The sequence below is a fragment of the Xiphophorus maculatus genome, chromosome 20, assembly GCF_002775205.1.
Source record: "Xiphophorus maculatus strain JP 163 A chromosome 20, X_maculatus-5.0-male, whole genome shotgun sequence".
NCBI classification, from domain to species: domain Eukaryota; kingdom Metazoa; phylum Chordata; class Actinopteri; order Cyprinodontiformes; family Poeciliidae; genus Xiphophorus; species Xiphophorus maculatus.
Window position 1 is genome coordinate 13924511 of NC_036462.1, and position 17424 is coordinate 13941934.

Below are 17424 nucleotides of genomic sequence, written 5' to 3' on the forward strand. Positions count from 1 at the left end.
AAGCTTGCTCATTAGTTGTCCAGACATTCAATTACCAGCAGACAGAGTCCGAAAACGCTGGCTTTAGCTATATGAATATGAACAAAATATTCATGTAGCATCGCTTTAAAAAAAAAATCCTTGAGCTCTAGTCAAATTTTTTCTCATGTTCCACATTTTAACAGTCAGTGTTTGACCATTAGAAAGAGAGAGAGAACTCTCTGTTACTCCAAAACGAAGACTTGTTTCATGATGCGCACAATTCTCGTGGTCTTGGAAACGCAAATTATTCTTCCAATTATTCTGACAAACATCATTCTTGGGCAAAAGAAAATTAATTCACGTTCCTCCAATAAGCTCTGTTATTTCTTGAGATCTGCGGGTATTTTATTTATTTATTTATTTATTTATTTATTTATTTATTTATTTATTTATTTATTTATTTACAGTAAAGTCCAAGCCTATTAGAGCAAGTCTAATAGGCTACTATGGATGAAGTTGCTTACAGTCTGCGCGTAATTGTCCAGTGAATCATCCTCTGAATCATGGCACTGCAAATCATTATGCGCCATTCCCCGTAAAACCCCCGTTCCTACACACCGACGAGCTGCTGTTCACCGGTTTATCATATGAACTCCAAAGTTCAGTCAAGAGACGTGAATGAGGAGGAAGGACGGAGCTGAGGGAGGGATGATAACGATCCATTTCCAATTCCAACCTGTCTCACTCATTTTCGGATTCCTGAGCGGAAAACGGCTTGGAAGAGGATTTTACTGAGCGTCTATCTCTTACAGTAAGTCTAACACTTCGCATAAGTTGTGGTTTATTTTTTTTTTTAAAAGTGAAACTTTTTATGGAGAGAGTTGTAGCCGTGGTTTTGACAAATGCGCATTTTGTGGATGTTTTGGCAGGAAAAGAAAGTTCCTTGTGTAATATTATCAACAGGTGTCTTCCTGCACGTCTACTGATAATATTTTGATAGAAGAGCCCTGTTGAGCTGCAAGAGGACAAACGATGCGATAATTATTGTGTGTTCCTTTCTGTAATGAAATTAAACATTTTGCATTCATTACACATGATTGCATTGTAGCAGTTATACAACTGAACGTTTTGTTTTCTGGCGCGGTGATCCTACGTGCGGCGCACAGCAGGTTTATTCTTCCTGCTGTTTATATTCTTACGTAGTCTCGTTGTCTGTGATAACAGTGAGTAAGACGGTTGCTAAATGCTTGTGTTGCGGAGGCAGGTACAGTCCAGATTCCAAGGCACATAGCGGTGGAAATGATACCCAAACATTTACCTCAGATTTAACACCAGAAATACTTGTGGAAGCTTCAGGTGATATTCTTAAATTAAATATTTTTATTGAGCTCTCTATATGGGACGTCATCAGGATATAAGGGGCAGCAGGGACATCACATTTACAGCCTCTACTTCCCCTTTCACAGACTCTGTTATTATATCATATATATATTTTTATTTTGCTTTAAAAAAACAGCTGGAATGTGCCTTCTCTTCTGTTTACAAATGGGTGAAAGATGGAAAAAACATCCATCTATCAACATTAATGCTTATATTTAAAGCTGGTCCAAGGTATAAGCAATTCAGCTGCCCTGAGGGGGGAGAAACAGGTCAGCAGAGAAGCATGAGCCTCAAAAATTTTAATTAGTAGTTTAGATTATTCAAGAATGAGCATACTTTTAAGTTTTATAGCAAATGTTGGCTCAATGTCTTGAAAATGTAAATATAAAACAACAAAAACAGATATGTAATATTGTGATCATAAATAGAAAATATATATGGTGTGATAATCATGCTAGTATTCTTACTGTTAAAATTGGATTTCATATTTTTAATTATCTGTACAATAAATGTAATTTTATTTGATTCTAATCAGTGGAATTTGATATACCAACAAAATTTTGTTACTGATTTAGTTGTGCCTGTGCAGCAGTCATATTGACTAGTTAGATTTTCCTCTCCAGCTTTTCTGTATCCACATTTAAACCCTGTACACCAGGGACACCAAGCATGACTACCTGGTGAGTTGGGGTGAAGGTGACTCAGGAAGGAGGAGTTCGACCTGTAACTGGTGGTTTGCCGGTTCAAAATCCCCTCTTTGTCCACTCTGTGCATCTTGGGCAAGGCATTTTGCCCGCCTTGCCGGGTGGTGGTACTAAGAGGGCCAAGGGCAACTGTTGCTACAATCTAGCTTACCACCAAAGCACTCTGGACTAGATAAAGTGAATTGGAGAGCACCTTCACCTGCACAGATCCTTCCTTGGATAGACCATATAATCATCGCTGGTCCCAACAAACTCAATAAGTGTCTACATACATGCTGGTATTTGTATATTTATTTGCAAAGTTATTCTCATTTTGAATAGCATTTCTCATATTCTCATATTGTCACTTATTGTAAATAGTCTGTTGTTCTGTGCACATTTTAATTAACCTGCTCTATTCTATTCTATTCTACTCATAGAAGTAACATTGTTTTTACAATTTATTGTTTTATTTATTTTCTAAGTTTTTTGAACTGGAATTGGTGCCCCATATCAGATTCTGATGTAAGCCCCTAAAAGTTTTGGGCCAAATTAAAACATGGTGGAAAAAAAAAAAAAAAAAAAATTTGATTGTTTAGCTTAACTCCCTGTGAAAAGCTTTCTCCATTAATGTGAAACCACGATGACAGTTGTTATGGATGCACCACCAACCCTCTCAGCTCTCAGTGATGGTCGGTGTGTTTTTTTTCTCCACACTGAACACTAAGCCTTAGAAAGGATCTTTTTCTTCTCCTGCTGCTTATGTCATCAATGAGTAAGCATGTATACCCACAAACCGATCGAATAGAAACAGATCGACAGATGACATTATTATGCTAATGTAGGTCTTAACAGCACTGTGAAATCTATGATTATTTTTCTGAATGTAGGTTCCATATTTTAATGCATTTGACATGCCAATTGATTAAATGGTGTGCTTATTTAAAATATTTATGCTTTTAAATTGGCAAAGACCACAGAAATGTTGATATGAAAAGGAGCTCAATTAAAATATTTAAAAAATTTGAATCTATAAACAAACAACGTCACCTGCACCCATGGCAACTGGCTTATTTTAGTCCGTTCTCATAAAAAAATCGATGCCCCCAACTGCTACAGATGAGTGTTTTTCAGCACCACAGCAATATGTTTTAATATCACTTGGAGCACTTCATCATCCAGAAATGTTGCTGTATATGATTTTGAAAACCCTAGGACTTGATATCCATCATATGGCACTGGAGACATATTAACAGTGGCTCCTTTTCTGCTCAGTTGTTCTGCTGCTGGGTTGGTGATGGAATCCCATCTCACTGCCCTTTCCTTGTGTAAGTGTTGAAGAAAGCCAGCTGGACAGTGAATGAGAGAGAGATGAACACAGACTTAACTCTCTTCAAAGCTGCTGAGTTCACTGTTGAAATAATCCAAGAAAATAAAAACCAATATGTTATTTCTCTCTGTCTGTGACTGAGGTCAAAACCCCATTTTAGTTCCACTGAAATTAAATAGAAAATGGTTTATATTAGCAGTTTAGTTTATGATATTTGCTACAAGATATAAACCGGAAGACAGAATACATTAAAAATAGTGTAAAGGATTGTGTGATTTTAGTTATTTGTTTTTATTTAGCCTGTTGACAGTTTGTGTCTTATATTCTTACATTTTCTTGCAAAGGTATTCATACCACTCACACACTTATCCGTTTTGTCGCTTTATAGCCTCAAACACAAAGACACCTTGAACTTCAAACACAAAGTACATAATTGTGACATTTTCACCATGTGAGAGGTGCATTTATAATCAGCCTTGCTGAGTCAATAATTTTGCTGCAATTATAGCTGTAGGTCTTTTGGGATATGTCTCTACCAACATCCAGAGACTAAATTTAACTGATTTCTTTTTGTCAAAACAGATAAACTGAATCAGATTATATGAGTTTGTGAACAACATTTTCTGTAAGACTTGCTGCAGATTCTGATGGTCAGGTGTGGACTTTCACTGGACTATTCTAACACATGAATATAATTTGATTTAAACCAACCTCTGGCTTTGTGTTTACAGTCATTGACCTACTATGAGGTGAAATTCTGCCCCAGTTTGGCCAGTTTCTTACATGTTTTCTGCCAGATTAGTTCCAGTCATCTCTGACCAGCGCTCCTGTTTTTGTTGGGGAAAGCATCCCCTTGCCATGATGCTACCACCACCATATTTCTCTGTAGTAATGTTGTATTTAGGGTGATGTGGACTAAAAGATGTAACTTTTCTGATGTTGTCTAACCAGAGCACTTCCCTACACATGTTAGCTGTGTATGTGGCGAACTACAAACATAAATTCATTTGAGGTTTTTTTTTTATGTCTTTCATGGCTTCCTTTTTGCTGCTCTTTGAAAATGAACAAACTTGCCCAGTTCTCCAGATGAGAACAACTAATATTAATTTTAATTGATTTTTTCACCTGAGCTATAAATCTGTTCAACTACTCCAGAGTAACAATTGGTCTTTTGGTTGCGGCTCTGATTAATACTCCGTTTAGGTGAAAGGCCTGGTCTTTTTAGGTTAACAGTTGTTTGATGGTTTTTCTTTTTTGATGATGGAGTAAAATTGCACCAGGATATGTTCAAAGTGTTTACCATTTTGGTTATATCAACTCAACAAATTTCATGCAATGTATACATTTCAGAAGGCTCATTTGTCATGCTTTGTGTGTTGCAGATATTTGGATTTTGAACAACATACATCAACTGACAAAAGAAACACTGACCAGCACAGAAGATTGCCTCTTGTTTCTGCAACTGGTGTAACCAGAGCAAAGTGAGACACAAGAAACAAAAGGCTTCAATCTAATGGCCAGACAAGCAACAGCTGTGCAGAATGGGACTGGATATAGAAGACTTCATCTCACCTAACATGATGGAATCTGGTCTATCACCTTTTGCAGACTTCCTGGACCTCAACCCCAACAGCTATATCAACAATAGCAACAGAAGCTGGAGCAACCATCTGTATGGTGATGATCCAAGGCTCAACGAAACCGAGACCCTTCATTACCCACTCCATACTCCAACAATACTCCTTGGAGTATTGTTGGGTCTCTTATCGCTCCTCACCATCATAATGAACCTGCTTGTCCTCTATGCAGTGAAGAAAGAAAAAACTCTCCACACGGTGGGAAACCTGTACATTGTTAGTCTGTCAGTGGCAGATCTGATTGTGGGAACGACAGTTATGCCCCTGAACTTGATGTATCTGCTGGAGGATGAGTGGAGTCTGGGGCGAGCCGTGTGCCAGTTTTGGCTGATCATGGATTATGTGGCCAGTACAGCATCAATTTTTAGCTTGTTTATACTATGTTTGGATCGGTACCGCTCAGTCAGACAACCTCTGAAATACCTAAAGTATCGAACACGGGGAAAAGCGAGCTTGATGATCTCTGGGGCTTGGCTACTTTCAATGATGTGGATAATTCCTATTTTAGGATGGAGGTCGTTCACACATGTGGACCTTAAACCTGAGGAGGAGAACAAATGTGACACAGACTTTCGCTTTGTTACGTGGTTCAAGGTGATAACAGCGGTTTTCAACTTCTATGTACCCTCAATTTTGATGTTGTGGTTTTACACACACATCTACTTGGCGGTGAGGCAGCATCTACGAGACAGAGAGAGAATCATTCATCCAGCAGATTCATTTGGAGAAAATGAGAATGGAGGCAATGCCCCAAGCCCTAAAAAAAATTACTCCAAATCCCTCGGGAATGAGACGGAGGTTTCCCTCAAACAACTAAAAAAAGACAGACTGCTAGATCAGAACACTCTAGCTCAAACATATTCACTTGAAGATGGTGAGAAAACTAAATCTGCTTCTTTTAGAACTCACAGAAAAATAGGCGTAAAGTGCCAACAGACGTCACTTCTTTCCATGACAACAAAGAGGCTCAGAATGGCACGGAGGGGTAAAACATGCTCCTTGTCGCCTGAAGAGAGGCAGCCAGGACCAGAGCTTCCCCTGAGCCAGTCGTCTGCGCCACAGGATATGACATGCTCAGGTGGAAACAATGAGAACAAACATCAAGCCTCTCTCAATGAATGCCATGTCACAGTGACAAACTCTGTGAGTGGAGTTTGCGGTATCAGTCCAGTGTCAGATGTGCAAAGGTACACAGATGTGCTCTGCAACAGCTACGACCCCAGTCAGGCACTACCGTGGCCCGAGGAAGGAGTCGAGGACACCAAAATAGACTCTGATAATGGAGTGACTCTGAAACAAGCATGGCACAGGTTTATAGACCAATCACGACATCGAATTCAAAGTCTGAGGATTCATAAGGAGCACAAAGCTGCCAAGCAGTTAGGTTTCATAATCGCTGCTTTCTTACTGTGTTGGATTCCTTATTTCATAGTTTTCATGGTCATGGCTTTCTGCCCAGAGTGTGTACACCACGATCTTCACATGTTCACCATTTGGCTTGGTTACATTAATTCCACTCTAAACCCGTTCATATACCCACTCTGCAATGGAAACTTTAAACGTGTTTTCAAAAATATTCTCAAGATCAATTTGTGACTGCAAGAGCATAGAGTCACACAAATTCTGAGCTCTTCAAATGTTACCAATAATAATAGATAATACAAAAAGAAGTTGGTGGTCTTGATTGTGTTTTTATTGTTGATAAAGTAAAAACATATTTTGGGTGGCAGCTTGTTTTGTACATTAAGTCTCAGATTTTATTTTTGTAACTTGCAGTTTTACAAAGAGTCTTTTAGAGTATAATGTTATTTATTTTTGTCTGTTTTGCTGATATTATTGCACTGTGTCCAGAGATAAAGGAATTCATTCTTAGGAGCAGAAGTTGGATTTTCTTAAAGTTTGTTTCTATTGAGTCTAAAACTATTGTCTAAATCTTAATGTAAGTCAGTTCCCTAAAAAAAAATACATACAGCTCATGATAACACTACTCTCCTTTGGTCAGACCCATGCTCATTATTAGTCAATGACTCAATGCAATCAGTCATCTTTTGTTGTAAAGTGGTTGTTGAGGAGGAGGTATTGCTGCAAAGTTGATCACTCAATACAATTGGATGGCCTTCCTTAGGTAGGAAATTTTTTACCAGTTGACATGATAAACTGAACTGCACTGTATTATATTTTGGACTGAACTGTAATGTATCCAACTGGATTTAAACTGTGATTTATGATTAAGATCTGTTTGTCTTTAAAGAATCTTGAGATGATATTTGTTGTGAATTGGTGCTTTATAATAAATAAATTGAAATGAATTGAATTTATAACCCTTTACACTACATCGCTTTTAAGAAGACTGCTTAAAAGAAGTGACATAACCTTGATCTCAAATCCAAATAGAGAAATCAAATCAAATCAATCCACAAATAAGGACATAGGGGTGGGGGCGGGGGGGGGGGGGTGAATGGTAATAACATGGAATATCTTTTGAATAAGGTTTGCAAAATAACATAGAAAGTCAAGAAACCAGCAAAACTCTGTAGAAAGCATTCCTACTGCCTGCTGTAAATCAATTTCAGAGAGATTATATTAACTGATTGGTTATAAAAATGGTTCTCTTTACCAAAGTAAAGAGAAATATGTCCAAATGTTGCTAAACATACAAATGCCAGTGGCTATGTCGGTACTTCTAATCATCTGAATGTTTCACTGAATGCCATTTGAGCAATAACCAAAAGCAGGAAGAATTTAAATTCATAAAACCGACAACAGCCAGGTATACCCTTTATAAGATTTCTGACAGATGAATCAAAAGAAGAAGAGTTCATTTCTCTCGCTTCATTAAACCTTTGAATTCACTTGTTTGGGGCACAGTCCTTACTACTGCAGTTCTTGGTTATGATCTGAAGATTAAATGAGTGAATTTCCTCCCAAGATACTGGGCCCAAACACACAGTCAAGGAAACTCTTAATTGGTTCCAGAAAAAGAAAGTAAAACTTCTAGAATTGCCCAATCAGCCACCTGGCTTGATTCCAATTAGAAAGAACTGAAGGAGTGCATAAAAACCCTAGACCTTTCATGTTGATGGCAGTTTCTGTAGGAGAATGGGTTGAAATTACACCTCAGGATTACTTGTGATTGCTATCTAACTGCAGTTGTTATTAAGAAAGACGTTTTTGCAAAGTGTTTAAAAACTTTAAGTAACTGTGTTCAATACTTACAATAACATTCCCATTTTTTACACTGAACATCATTTAGGGAGTAATTTGCTTTGACTTTTATGTGTGTGGATTGCTCTATGGATTGCATAAAGTGGATTGCTTTATGTGTGTGGATGTAATGCGAGCAATCCACACACATTACATTGTGTCCAGAAGTCAAATTAAATATTGACTAGCTATTATGTTTAACTTAGATTATAAATTTAACAAAATCAATTATTCAATGGAAACAGATGCACACTAATTGATATGCAAAACATGGGTCAAAAAGGGTTACGTTTATTTCCTGTTATTTCAATTTTCTTTGCTCTGTCTTTTAAAATATGCTCATTTACATTTCAATTGCTGGGAGACATTTTAATTTTGACATGACATTTATCCCTAACCCATATAATTATTTTTATTTTCCTTTTTATATTAGGTAAAACTAATTTTGTTAATACTACCTTATGGGTATACACATGTATAAAAATTATGATTTAAAATGAATGCATAATGTAATAATGATTGGTTACAAATATTCACTGAAAACAGACTATTAAAATTTGAAATGCTTTTATGTCAAACATACATCTCTAAAACATAAAATAAAAGACCCATGTTTTCCATTAATGGGTAGAAAACAAATAAAGGTATTTATTTAAAGCTAAATAATGAAAATACTGTAATACTGACTGATAAGTATTTATTGAAAAGATAAAGAATATAAACACTGAGTTTTCTTAATTTTAACAAAGGGTTAAACAGTGCCAACTCATGTAGTTATAGCTGGGTTGTGGCCTGTTTGCCCTATAAGCAGATAAAAGATAGTAACCGGAAAATAAAAAGTAGCATCTGTTAAAATAGGCCAAAGCACATTTTTGGCCAAATCTGACAACAGAATCATAGAAACAGTACTCACCAAACACAACAGTAAACATTTAATGACAACAGAGCCCCTCTCTACTGGGAAATTTCTTTCTACGTCTATTTTATTTTTTTATGATGTTATGTAGCACCTTCTTCCTTATCATTATCCAAAGTGTAAAATATATCATTGCACAGCCCTGTGGGAAAAGCAACCATGAATGTGTGATTTATGCAATATAACTTGTAATTTTCTCAGAGATGCAGCTGCATGTAAACCTCAAACAAATCTATCCGAATCCGACAATTTAGAGCAGGATAGTACTAAGCTGAAAATAGTGTTTACCTGGACAGGTAGGTGTATAAAATAAAACATCCATAAGGTGTCATCTTAGGTGGAAACATTTACAGCAAAGTCAAAGTTTCCTCATCAGGTTTTATTCACTCCAGATATTGTCACTGTAAACACAGAGCAAAGAACATAAATTCTTAATGAATGGTTTAAATAATGCATCTAATTATGGACCAATTATTCCTCAACACCCACTTCTGCAAGACTTGTAAAAGGCATCTCCATCCAACAACAGTGAAGCACGAAGCAAACAGAAAAGGCAAGGATCCCTATATGTGTCTGTGTTTTTGTCAGATGCTTGTGCAGGTCTGTCTTTTCTATCACAATTAGTGTAAACTCTGTGACACAATTAATTCACTATTTTATGCCTACTTTGAAGTCCAAATACTTAGAACAAATGAACAAACAAAATATTTTCCTCAGCAGTGAAGTGTTTTGTGGTGAGCGTCCACACAGGCCATGACGGTTTAATGCACCTTTTTGTTATATTTGAAACTATTATTCCTGCTAATTCCAATTTTTTCTGAAGCATTGCACAAGTTGTCCTTAGCACTTAGACAACACTTCTGAAATTTTTTTACCCCTATTTTAGCAGATGAAATTACTTTTTCATGTCATTTGCATTTTCTTTTTCTGCATGTATTCAGTAGATTTGAAATCTTTGGGCTGAGTTATAGTCGTACTTTTGTAAGTTTGTGGTGAGCACGCATAAGCCGAGCAAGCACCTGTAGACTGGATAGGTTGTTTTTGACACCTGGGGAGAATTTTATTTCAATTGCTGTGCATTTAAAAATATTTTTGTCAAATATTGGTAATGCGGACTATACTTTTTACCCACGCTTCCCAGTCAAATCACACAGCCATGTACTTATGTGTGGGCTCCAAACCAAGAGTCAAACCTGAAAAAAACCAGTACAGGACACTGCACAGCACAGAATACTAATAAGGCAATGCATACAACATTATCAATTACTGCATGTGACACTGCAAGCACCCATTTGATATAAGGGCGTCTGTTGGCATTTAACTTTAACTGTATTTCCCACTTCATGTCTATACCGGCGATCCTTAACCTCTAAAACTAAACATTTAACACACTAGACAGAAAAGAAAGATGTATATCTTTGACACTCTTAATATGTATATATATTATATATTCCAACACTAGCCCTAAAGACTTGTGTTTGAGTTTTGGCCCCTGTGCGCTGTCAGTAGCAGTACAGAAGCCCTAGGCTCTTCACAACTCTTCACAGCCTTTACCACAAGCTGAAGAGCAGACAATAACACTTTTGCTTCTCCACTGACTCTATCCTGGCTAAAACAGCAACATATTCCTACACCCTATTTCTAAATTCACTGCCAGTGGCACCAAACAGCGTGTAGCAGCCACGAGAGTAAGGGTGAAGATGGCTGGTTGACAGAGATTTTTCTCCCCAGACATGACTCGCCCGCACAGTTTGATGTTTAATGCTGTTCTCTCTTATGTGCCTCCAGCTCTCAGCTCAACCTTAGTGTTCACCATACAACTATTCATTAAAGTATCAGTCATACAGGATTTAACCTGAGTGGAGAACATTTCTTTTGAGTCATAAGTAATGTATATGAAAAGAAAACTTTTTAATAGCTCAGTTTTAACACATGAATGTGGAAAATGTGAGTCGACAGTGTTTCTAAATGACCTAACCTGGTTTTTGACATTTATTAAGTGCTTCAGCTTTTCCTAATTGACAGCACTGACAGTATGGTGCTAATGTTAGTCCCACTGGGCTAAAAAGGTCAACATTTTCCTGACAAGTTATACTTTACACCTGTGACATTTTACAGATATTACACCTAATGAAAACATAACACACAAGTGACAGTTACGTTAGTTTGGGATCAGCTGCAGGATTCCTTCAGCTGGGACTGCACATATTAAATTTTTTCTTCGCATAATGCGAACATATCACCAAATTTCAACATTAATCTGTTATGTGGGTAATTAAATGGCCAATATGTATCAATACAAGCTCCTACATGCAAACAACACTATTTTGAAGTCCAAACACCTAGAACAAAGGTGTTCTCTTTCTGCATGCGTGTAGAAGAGAAAATCTCATGATGTGGAATTAAAGTTTTTCTATTTTGACACTTTAGCAGGTTAAATGTTTACTGAGAAAGAACTGTGTTTTTCCTATAATTTGAACTCAGACCATTTTAGCTTTGGACTCAGTTACTTGGATGACACTAACTTTCTGCACCATTTCTGCAACATTTTAAAGAAATGTTTTGGAATGAAGACATTTTTCACATTCTGCTTTTAGGGATGTGGACCTAATAAATGTTCTGTTTGGGTCAAAAATGATATGGTATGAAAAATATATATCAACAAAATTAAAATTGGCTCTGTGTTGTGCAGTTTTGAAGTTTATGTGAGCCTATCAGAAAACACTTTGGCAAAAGGGAAATAATTCTAATGGTGGAAAAAACTTAAATGTGTAAAGCTTATCGGTATTTTTCTGTATTTTGATGCCAACATGTAAGTTCTATCCTACAAATTGGGTATGCTTCCTCTCTTTCTAAGTAACATAAAATATTTTTATTGCATAATGGTAAACACCAGGACATAGGCCTACCTTAAAAACAATGCTTAAATAACTGATCTACGAAAATCAGCTAGATGATGGAATGCTTTTAGGTTTGTAATTTTTTCCTAGCATGTATATTTTCAAGCAAATTCTAATACATTGTGATATGTTGTTAAGCCTAATGTTATGCAGTAGCAGGCAGATTCAGGTTTGAAATAATCTCAATTTTACCAACATGTTCTGACTGGAAAGGATATTCCTGTTTTGAAATGGCCAAGCCAGAAAGAATCAAGACTCAGTCTCCTAAGCAATTTGTGCAGGAAGGTAAAAATTAGGGCAATGGCAAAGAGGTCTTCCAACCTCAAAGACTTGCAGCTCATTACGAAAGATAACTCGTGAAGATACAAGGGGAATCATAATAAGAGTTTAATCTCTGTAATGTAAATAAAAATAAAATATATTCACCTTCAAATGAATTTTAATACACATTTACTTATCGTTTGAGATATTTTTTATAAGAAAAATATAGTTAAACTGAAATAATCTTTGGGTTTAACTATAGTCAAATGAATCAAAAATAAATTCCTTAAAAATATTTATTCTTTTGATTGAAGCTGTCGAGTCGAGCGTGCCGTTTTCCCTGGAAGAAACATTTACAGACGGTCCCTAACTTATTATCACACGCCCTCCCTCTGTCTGAATCGGATCTCATACTTTCTGGTGACCGCACAGGTGAAAATGAGAGTTATATATATATATATTTCTTCATTTTCCTCAAAGTAAAATAGAGAACCTGTTTCATAACGGATGTGTTTTTGTGAAGCTTTGCCTGCTGAGACTAAACAGTAGGGCTTATACCACTAACTGAGTGTGTTTTAGCAGCCTCTATTATCATTTCATCTCTCCGTCCGAGATGAAAAGAAACGGCGCCTACAGATTTCTGTCTGTTTTCTCTTGCTTCCTCGTTTGCGTGTTCTTGTTCTTGTTCTGGTTCTTCGTCTTTTACTCCATGGTTCTTGCGCCGTAAAACACCGAGGAAGCCGCAAACAGCTAAGCTAAAAGTGACGCGCTGCTTTTACCCACACTGCACCGCTTTATTGACAAATCCTGCGTTCACATGACCATCTGAAACAGGAAGTAGCAGCCGAGGGTGAGTACAGAAACACTGGAGCAATTTTGTTCATAAAATATGTCTGTCGTGGATAAAACTAATTTGAATAACCCTGCCACCAGCAATCAGACCTGCAGATATTTAGGAGTGTATTCCTGCATGCTTTGCAAATTTAGAGACTGAAACTTTGACCCTCCTCAAATAACTAATTTTTGATGGGGAATCTGTATGAACGTCCATTTCCATGTAATGGACATGACAGTTTCAGTCCATTTGCAGTCAGAAACAGTGACCTCAGTGTACCCCATTTCACAGTGACTCAGCCAGCTGTCTGGTGTCAGAACATTAACTATAGGTCGTTTTGGCAGTTCTGGAATAGGATGTCTGTGGATTGGGCTTGTTTTCTTCAAAGACTATGAAATTCCTGTGTCGCAGTTTGACTGACAGAACTTTTATTGTGTTCTTCCATCTGTTTCTTCCTCTACTGTTGCGGAACCATGTTGTAACAAGATTTCCCTCATCTTTGTTAGCTTTTGTTTTCTCATGATCTTCTCTGTTTTACATCAGCTGAGACTCAAGCAGTGAAGCTAGTAACTTGTCGTGACGTAAAACTTTCCACTGGAAATACTGTGGATGACTGATTGGTCAGAGTCAGATGCTCTGACAACTTGCAACATAAACCTGAAATATGTCAAGGTAGTGCAAGGAAAATCAGGACAAATTTGGATGAGAAAAAGCATTTCCGTGAAATGAAACAGCATCTGTTCATTGTCAGTGTTACACAGGGTGAATCTGTCAAAAACTGGCTTGTAAAAAGATGTGTGTTCAAAACTACAAGAAAAAAATATTAAAAAATAAATTTTTTATAATTATAATTTGGAATAGTTTATGTCAAACTGTCATTTTATTTTAAAACAAAAGCTAATCAGAAAAGTTGCCATTTAAAACTTAAGATAACGTCTTGGGGGGAAAACACATTTACTAGGAAATATTACTGTTTATATTTAATTTATTAGTAACCCTCTCAGACCCAAGATTTACAAAAATGCTAACTAAAAATTTTATTGAGATAAGGTAATAAATAATTTAAAATAGATTATCTCTGAATGGCTCCAGCACTTCAATTGAACTAAGAAACTGGCATTTGTGTGTATGAGGTACAGAAAAAATGTCTGAACAAAGATTTCCTTCTTAAAACTGTAAAGTTTTATTTGTGTATTATGTTTATCACATTTGTTTCCTTCTTTTGGTTTTATGTCAAAGCACCTGAGGTAAAGAACTCTTGCTAAAATGAATAATTTTGTATTTGGCAGTAGCTGAGGATTATATTAATCCCACTACTTGTATTCCAGCTTCTAACAATTCTTCTGCAAAACAAATGCAGAAGTGTTCCTGCTTATACGCCTCTGCAGCTCTGCCAACAATAATGATTTTACGTGTAAATGAATAAATCATGTTGGTCAAATACATGATTATCAATACAGTTTTATCACTCTTTAACTATACTGCCTTATAATAAGTATTACTGCCTTCTCCTTCAGTTTAGTGTTTGTAGAAATTGGTCATTGAAGTCCTGATGGCGTCTGACATCAGTGGAGCATCATTATCCTCTGAAGACCTCAAGCTGCAGTTTGCACCCTTCAGCAGCGCGTTGGAGGCAGGCTTCTGGCACCAGCTCACCCAGAAGAAGCTCAATGATTACAGACTGGACGAGAGCCCCAAGTGCATCAAAGGATACTATTATAATGGTGAGTGGTAATGTTACATCCTGGGACTTTACTAAGGAAAGACTGTTTATTCACTGAAACACTGAATAAACAGTTCATCATTGTTGTGTTTATCACACAACAATTGAAATGAAGTTTTTGATCTGTATTAAACCTGACAGGTGACCCTGTCGGCTTGCCCACTCGTCTGACTTTAGAGTTCAGCGCCTTTGATGTGTAAGTAAAACACTCTTGTTGTTGTTGTTGTTTTTTTTTTTTTAAATAATCTGAGGTAGTTATTTTGTTGATATTGCATTTTTAATACATCAAATGGATTAATTTACAGTGGTATCATAACAGTGAATTCATTAAAACTTGCTATTTGGCTAACAAAAATGAAAAAGGACAAAATGAGGAAATACAATGTTAACGATACACAATTGAAATTTGTTTATTTTTGAGTTTTTATGTTTGTGAACCAGTTGTATCACGTCAGTTAGAATCCTCTAATATGGATGAGATGAAAAGCTAAGCAGAATGCCATTTTTGAAAGAAAGCTGTAAGATGATTCATATGTATTTTATCACATCCTTATGGAGAACACATCGAACATGTGGAAGAAGGTTCTCTGATCAGTCACTACATGCAAACTCATTATGTGAAAAAATACAAACAGTGTACCTCATCTTACACACACCCTTCCCACAGTGAAACATTATAATAGCACCTTCATGTTGTGGGGGTGTCTTATTTAGGCACAGTTCATGAAGAGAGTCAGCATTGATTGTAAGAAAGATGGAGGTAATTTTGAAAGGAAAGCTATTCCACATTCCAGCTGTACAATAAAACAGTGTTGATCAAAACTTGTTTATACCACTGGTGAGCATTTTAGGAAAAAAAAAGTTTTATTTCCTGGTAGAATAAAATCTCTATGTATTTCCCCTTTATTAGTCTATAAGGGCAAAATGATGCATATTTAAACTGAAGACCCCAACAATAGCAATAAAAACAGAATTTATCTCTTATATTCTACATTATTATTGCACAGATATTTTTATCAGGGAACCAAGCAGTGGCACTTGTATGGATGGAATATCTGGACTTAAACTTGTACCAAGTGTTACTTGTTATATAGAAACAGTCTTGACCTTGATGAAACAATGGCTTTTCTTGAAAATGAGACTCTCTTCTTGCAGCTCCCACGAGTCACCATCGAAATCCCAGGTCTTGTTGACACACTTGCTGCACTTTCTTTGTTAATTTGCATTGCTACAAGATTGTAAATGTATTTATTGGTTAGCTTAGAGCAGAAAGTATATCGTTTGAAGTCCAGAACTATTAGTCAGTTTACTTGTAGTTTAAAACTGGATTGAACAAGTGCCACATGTTCCACTCTGCAGATGCCGGTGCTTTTTCTCTCATTCCAAGTAGCTGTGTTTCACCTTCAGCCCCTTATCAGCTAAAGGAAGCCTCTTGGCTGTCATGCTGGGTGATTCAAGTGTCTCCTGTGTAGTGGGACTCGACAGACCTTCTACACTAGTCACATGTGGCCAAACAGACCCGCGTCCTTTGGGTTTTCAGCAAGCTACTCTTCAGCATGAGCATTTCGCACCAATAAAATGCTGTGGGGCGTTAGTAATTTATACTCTTTCAAAGTTATGAGGAGAATGACAAACAAAAAAAGCAAACAAAAGTCCTTATTTAGTATAGCAGTTCAGAAAAAGAATTGAACTGTAATGCTGTCCATCCTCACTGAATCTGGGTTGTCACTTTAGGGAACAACACTCTCCTCCACTCGATTCACAACAGCACTTTGAGTGGGAAACTGGAGATGGAGAGAAGAATAGCATGCAGGTGCTGAAGGAAAATGAGTGTTCAAATCACACATGAGAAGGAAGGAACTAATCAGTTGCCTGAAACAAACCTCATTAAACACACACAGAGATGCACTGTCACTCTCTCAGCCAATGAGTTGGGCTCACCTGTAACTCGTCAAACCACAAATGGGGTCGAGAGAGGAAAGGAGAAAGATCCAAGAATACACACGAGGTTGAATGTGTTAACACATTACACTGATGGAATAATACTACACTATAAAGCAAGAGTGTGTTTATATTCAGTGCTCCATCAATGTGTGCTTTTCATACAAGAAAAGGACAAAAATGGGTTTGTCTACCTTTTCTTAGTTCTTGAAACATTAAAACTGTGTTTGCTCAGATCATTTTAAAGCACTTAAAATATTTCAACATGAGCTATTGGTGTGCATACCTGTTTTCTACTCTTTAGAGCTTGTTCAGTTGTCATAGAGCTGGTTCATTTATCAATAATTGATTTATGACTGATTTGGAAAAGCAATAAAATGGCTAAGATATCTTAGTGCACAGTATAGTCACTGTATTTCACTTTCTGCCTGATAAATTTAATTTATCTACTAATTACTTGGCCACTTGGTGGCACTCATAGAACAATAACATTTCTTTACCAGGTGTCAGCTGATCTGTGCTATAAAAAACAAAAAGAGAAGGTCATGACAAAAGTAATCTACTCCTATCTGAAAAGGCAGAACACTGTGAATTACTCACTCTTGATCCCCATACACATGCACCCTTCAAAATGGTAATGCATTAAAAGCAAC

The 17424-nt window shown here is 36.8% G+C and overlaps 2 protein-coding genes across 4 annotated transcripts in view; both read left to right on the forward strand.

Moving 5' to 3' along the window:
* Nucleotides 1-522: 522 nt before the first annotated feature.
* Nucleotides 523-7258, forward strand: hrh1 (histamine receptor H1). The gene is made up of 2 exons (XM_014475949.2): nt 523-772; nt 4737-7258. Exon 2 carries the CDS (start codon nt 4896-4898, stop codon nt 6585-6587), a length of 1692 nt encoding a protein of 563 aa, XP_014331435.2. The 5' UTR covers nt 523-772; nt 4737-4895; the 3' UTR covers nt 6588-7258.
* Nucleotides 7259-12657: 5399 nt separating this feature from the next.
* atg7 (autophagy related 7) overlaps nt 12658-17424 on the forward strand; it is a 70622-nt gene continuing 65855 nt past the window's right edge. For 2 of the 3 annotated variants that reach the window (XM_023353402.1, XM_023353400.1), the window contains exons 1-3: nt 12662-13122; nt 14625-14831; nt 14972-15026. In XM_023353402.1, coding sequence (XP_023209170.1) covers nt 14660-14831; nt 14972-15026 — 227 coding nt within the window. In that variant the 5' untranslated portion in view covers nt 12662-13122; nt 14625-14659. Of the gene's footprint in view, nt 13123-14624; nt 14832-14971; nt 15027-17424 lie in introns of all 3 variants that reach the window. The other variant, XM_023353401.1, reaches the window with a different exon arrangement.

Excerpts from the sequence above, each read along its gene's own strand:
- hrh1 (XM_014475949.2), top strand. The coding sequence starts at position 4,896 with ATGGGACTGGATATAGAAGACTTCATCTCACCTAACATGATGGAATCT.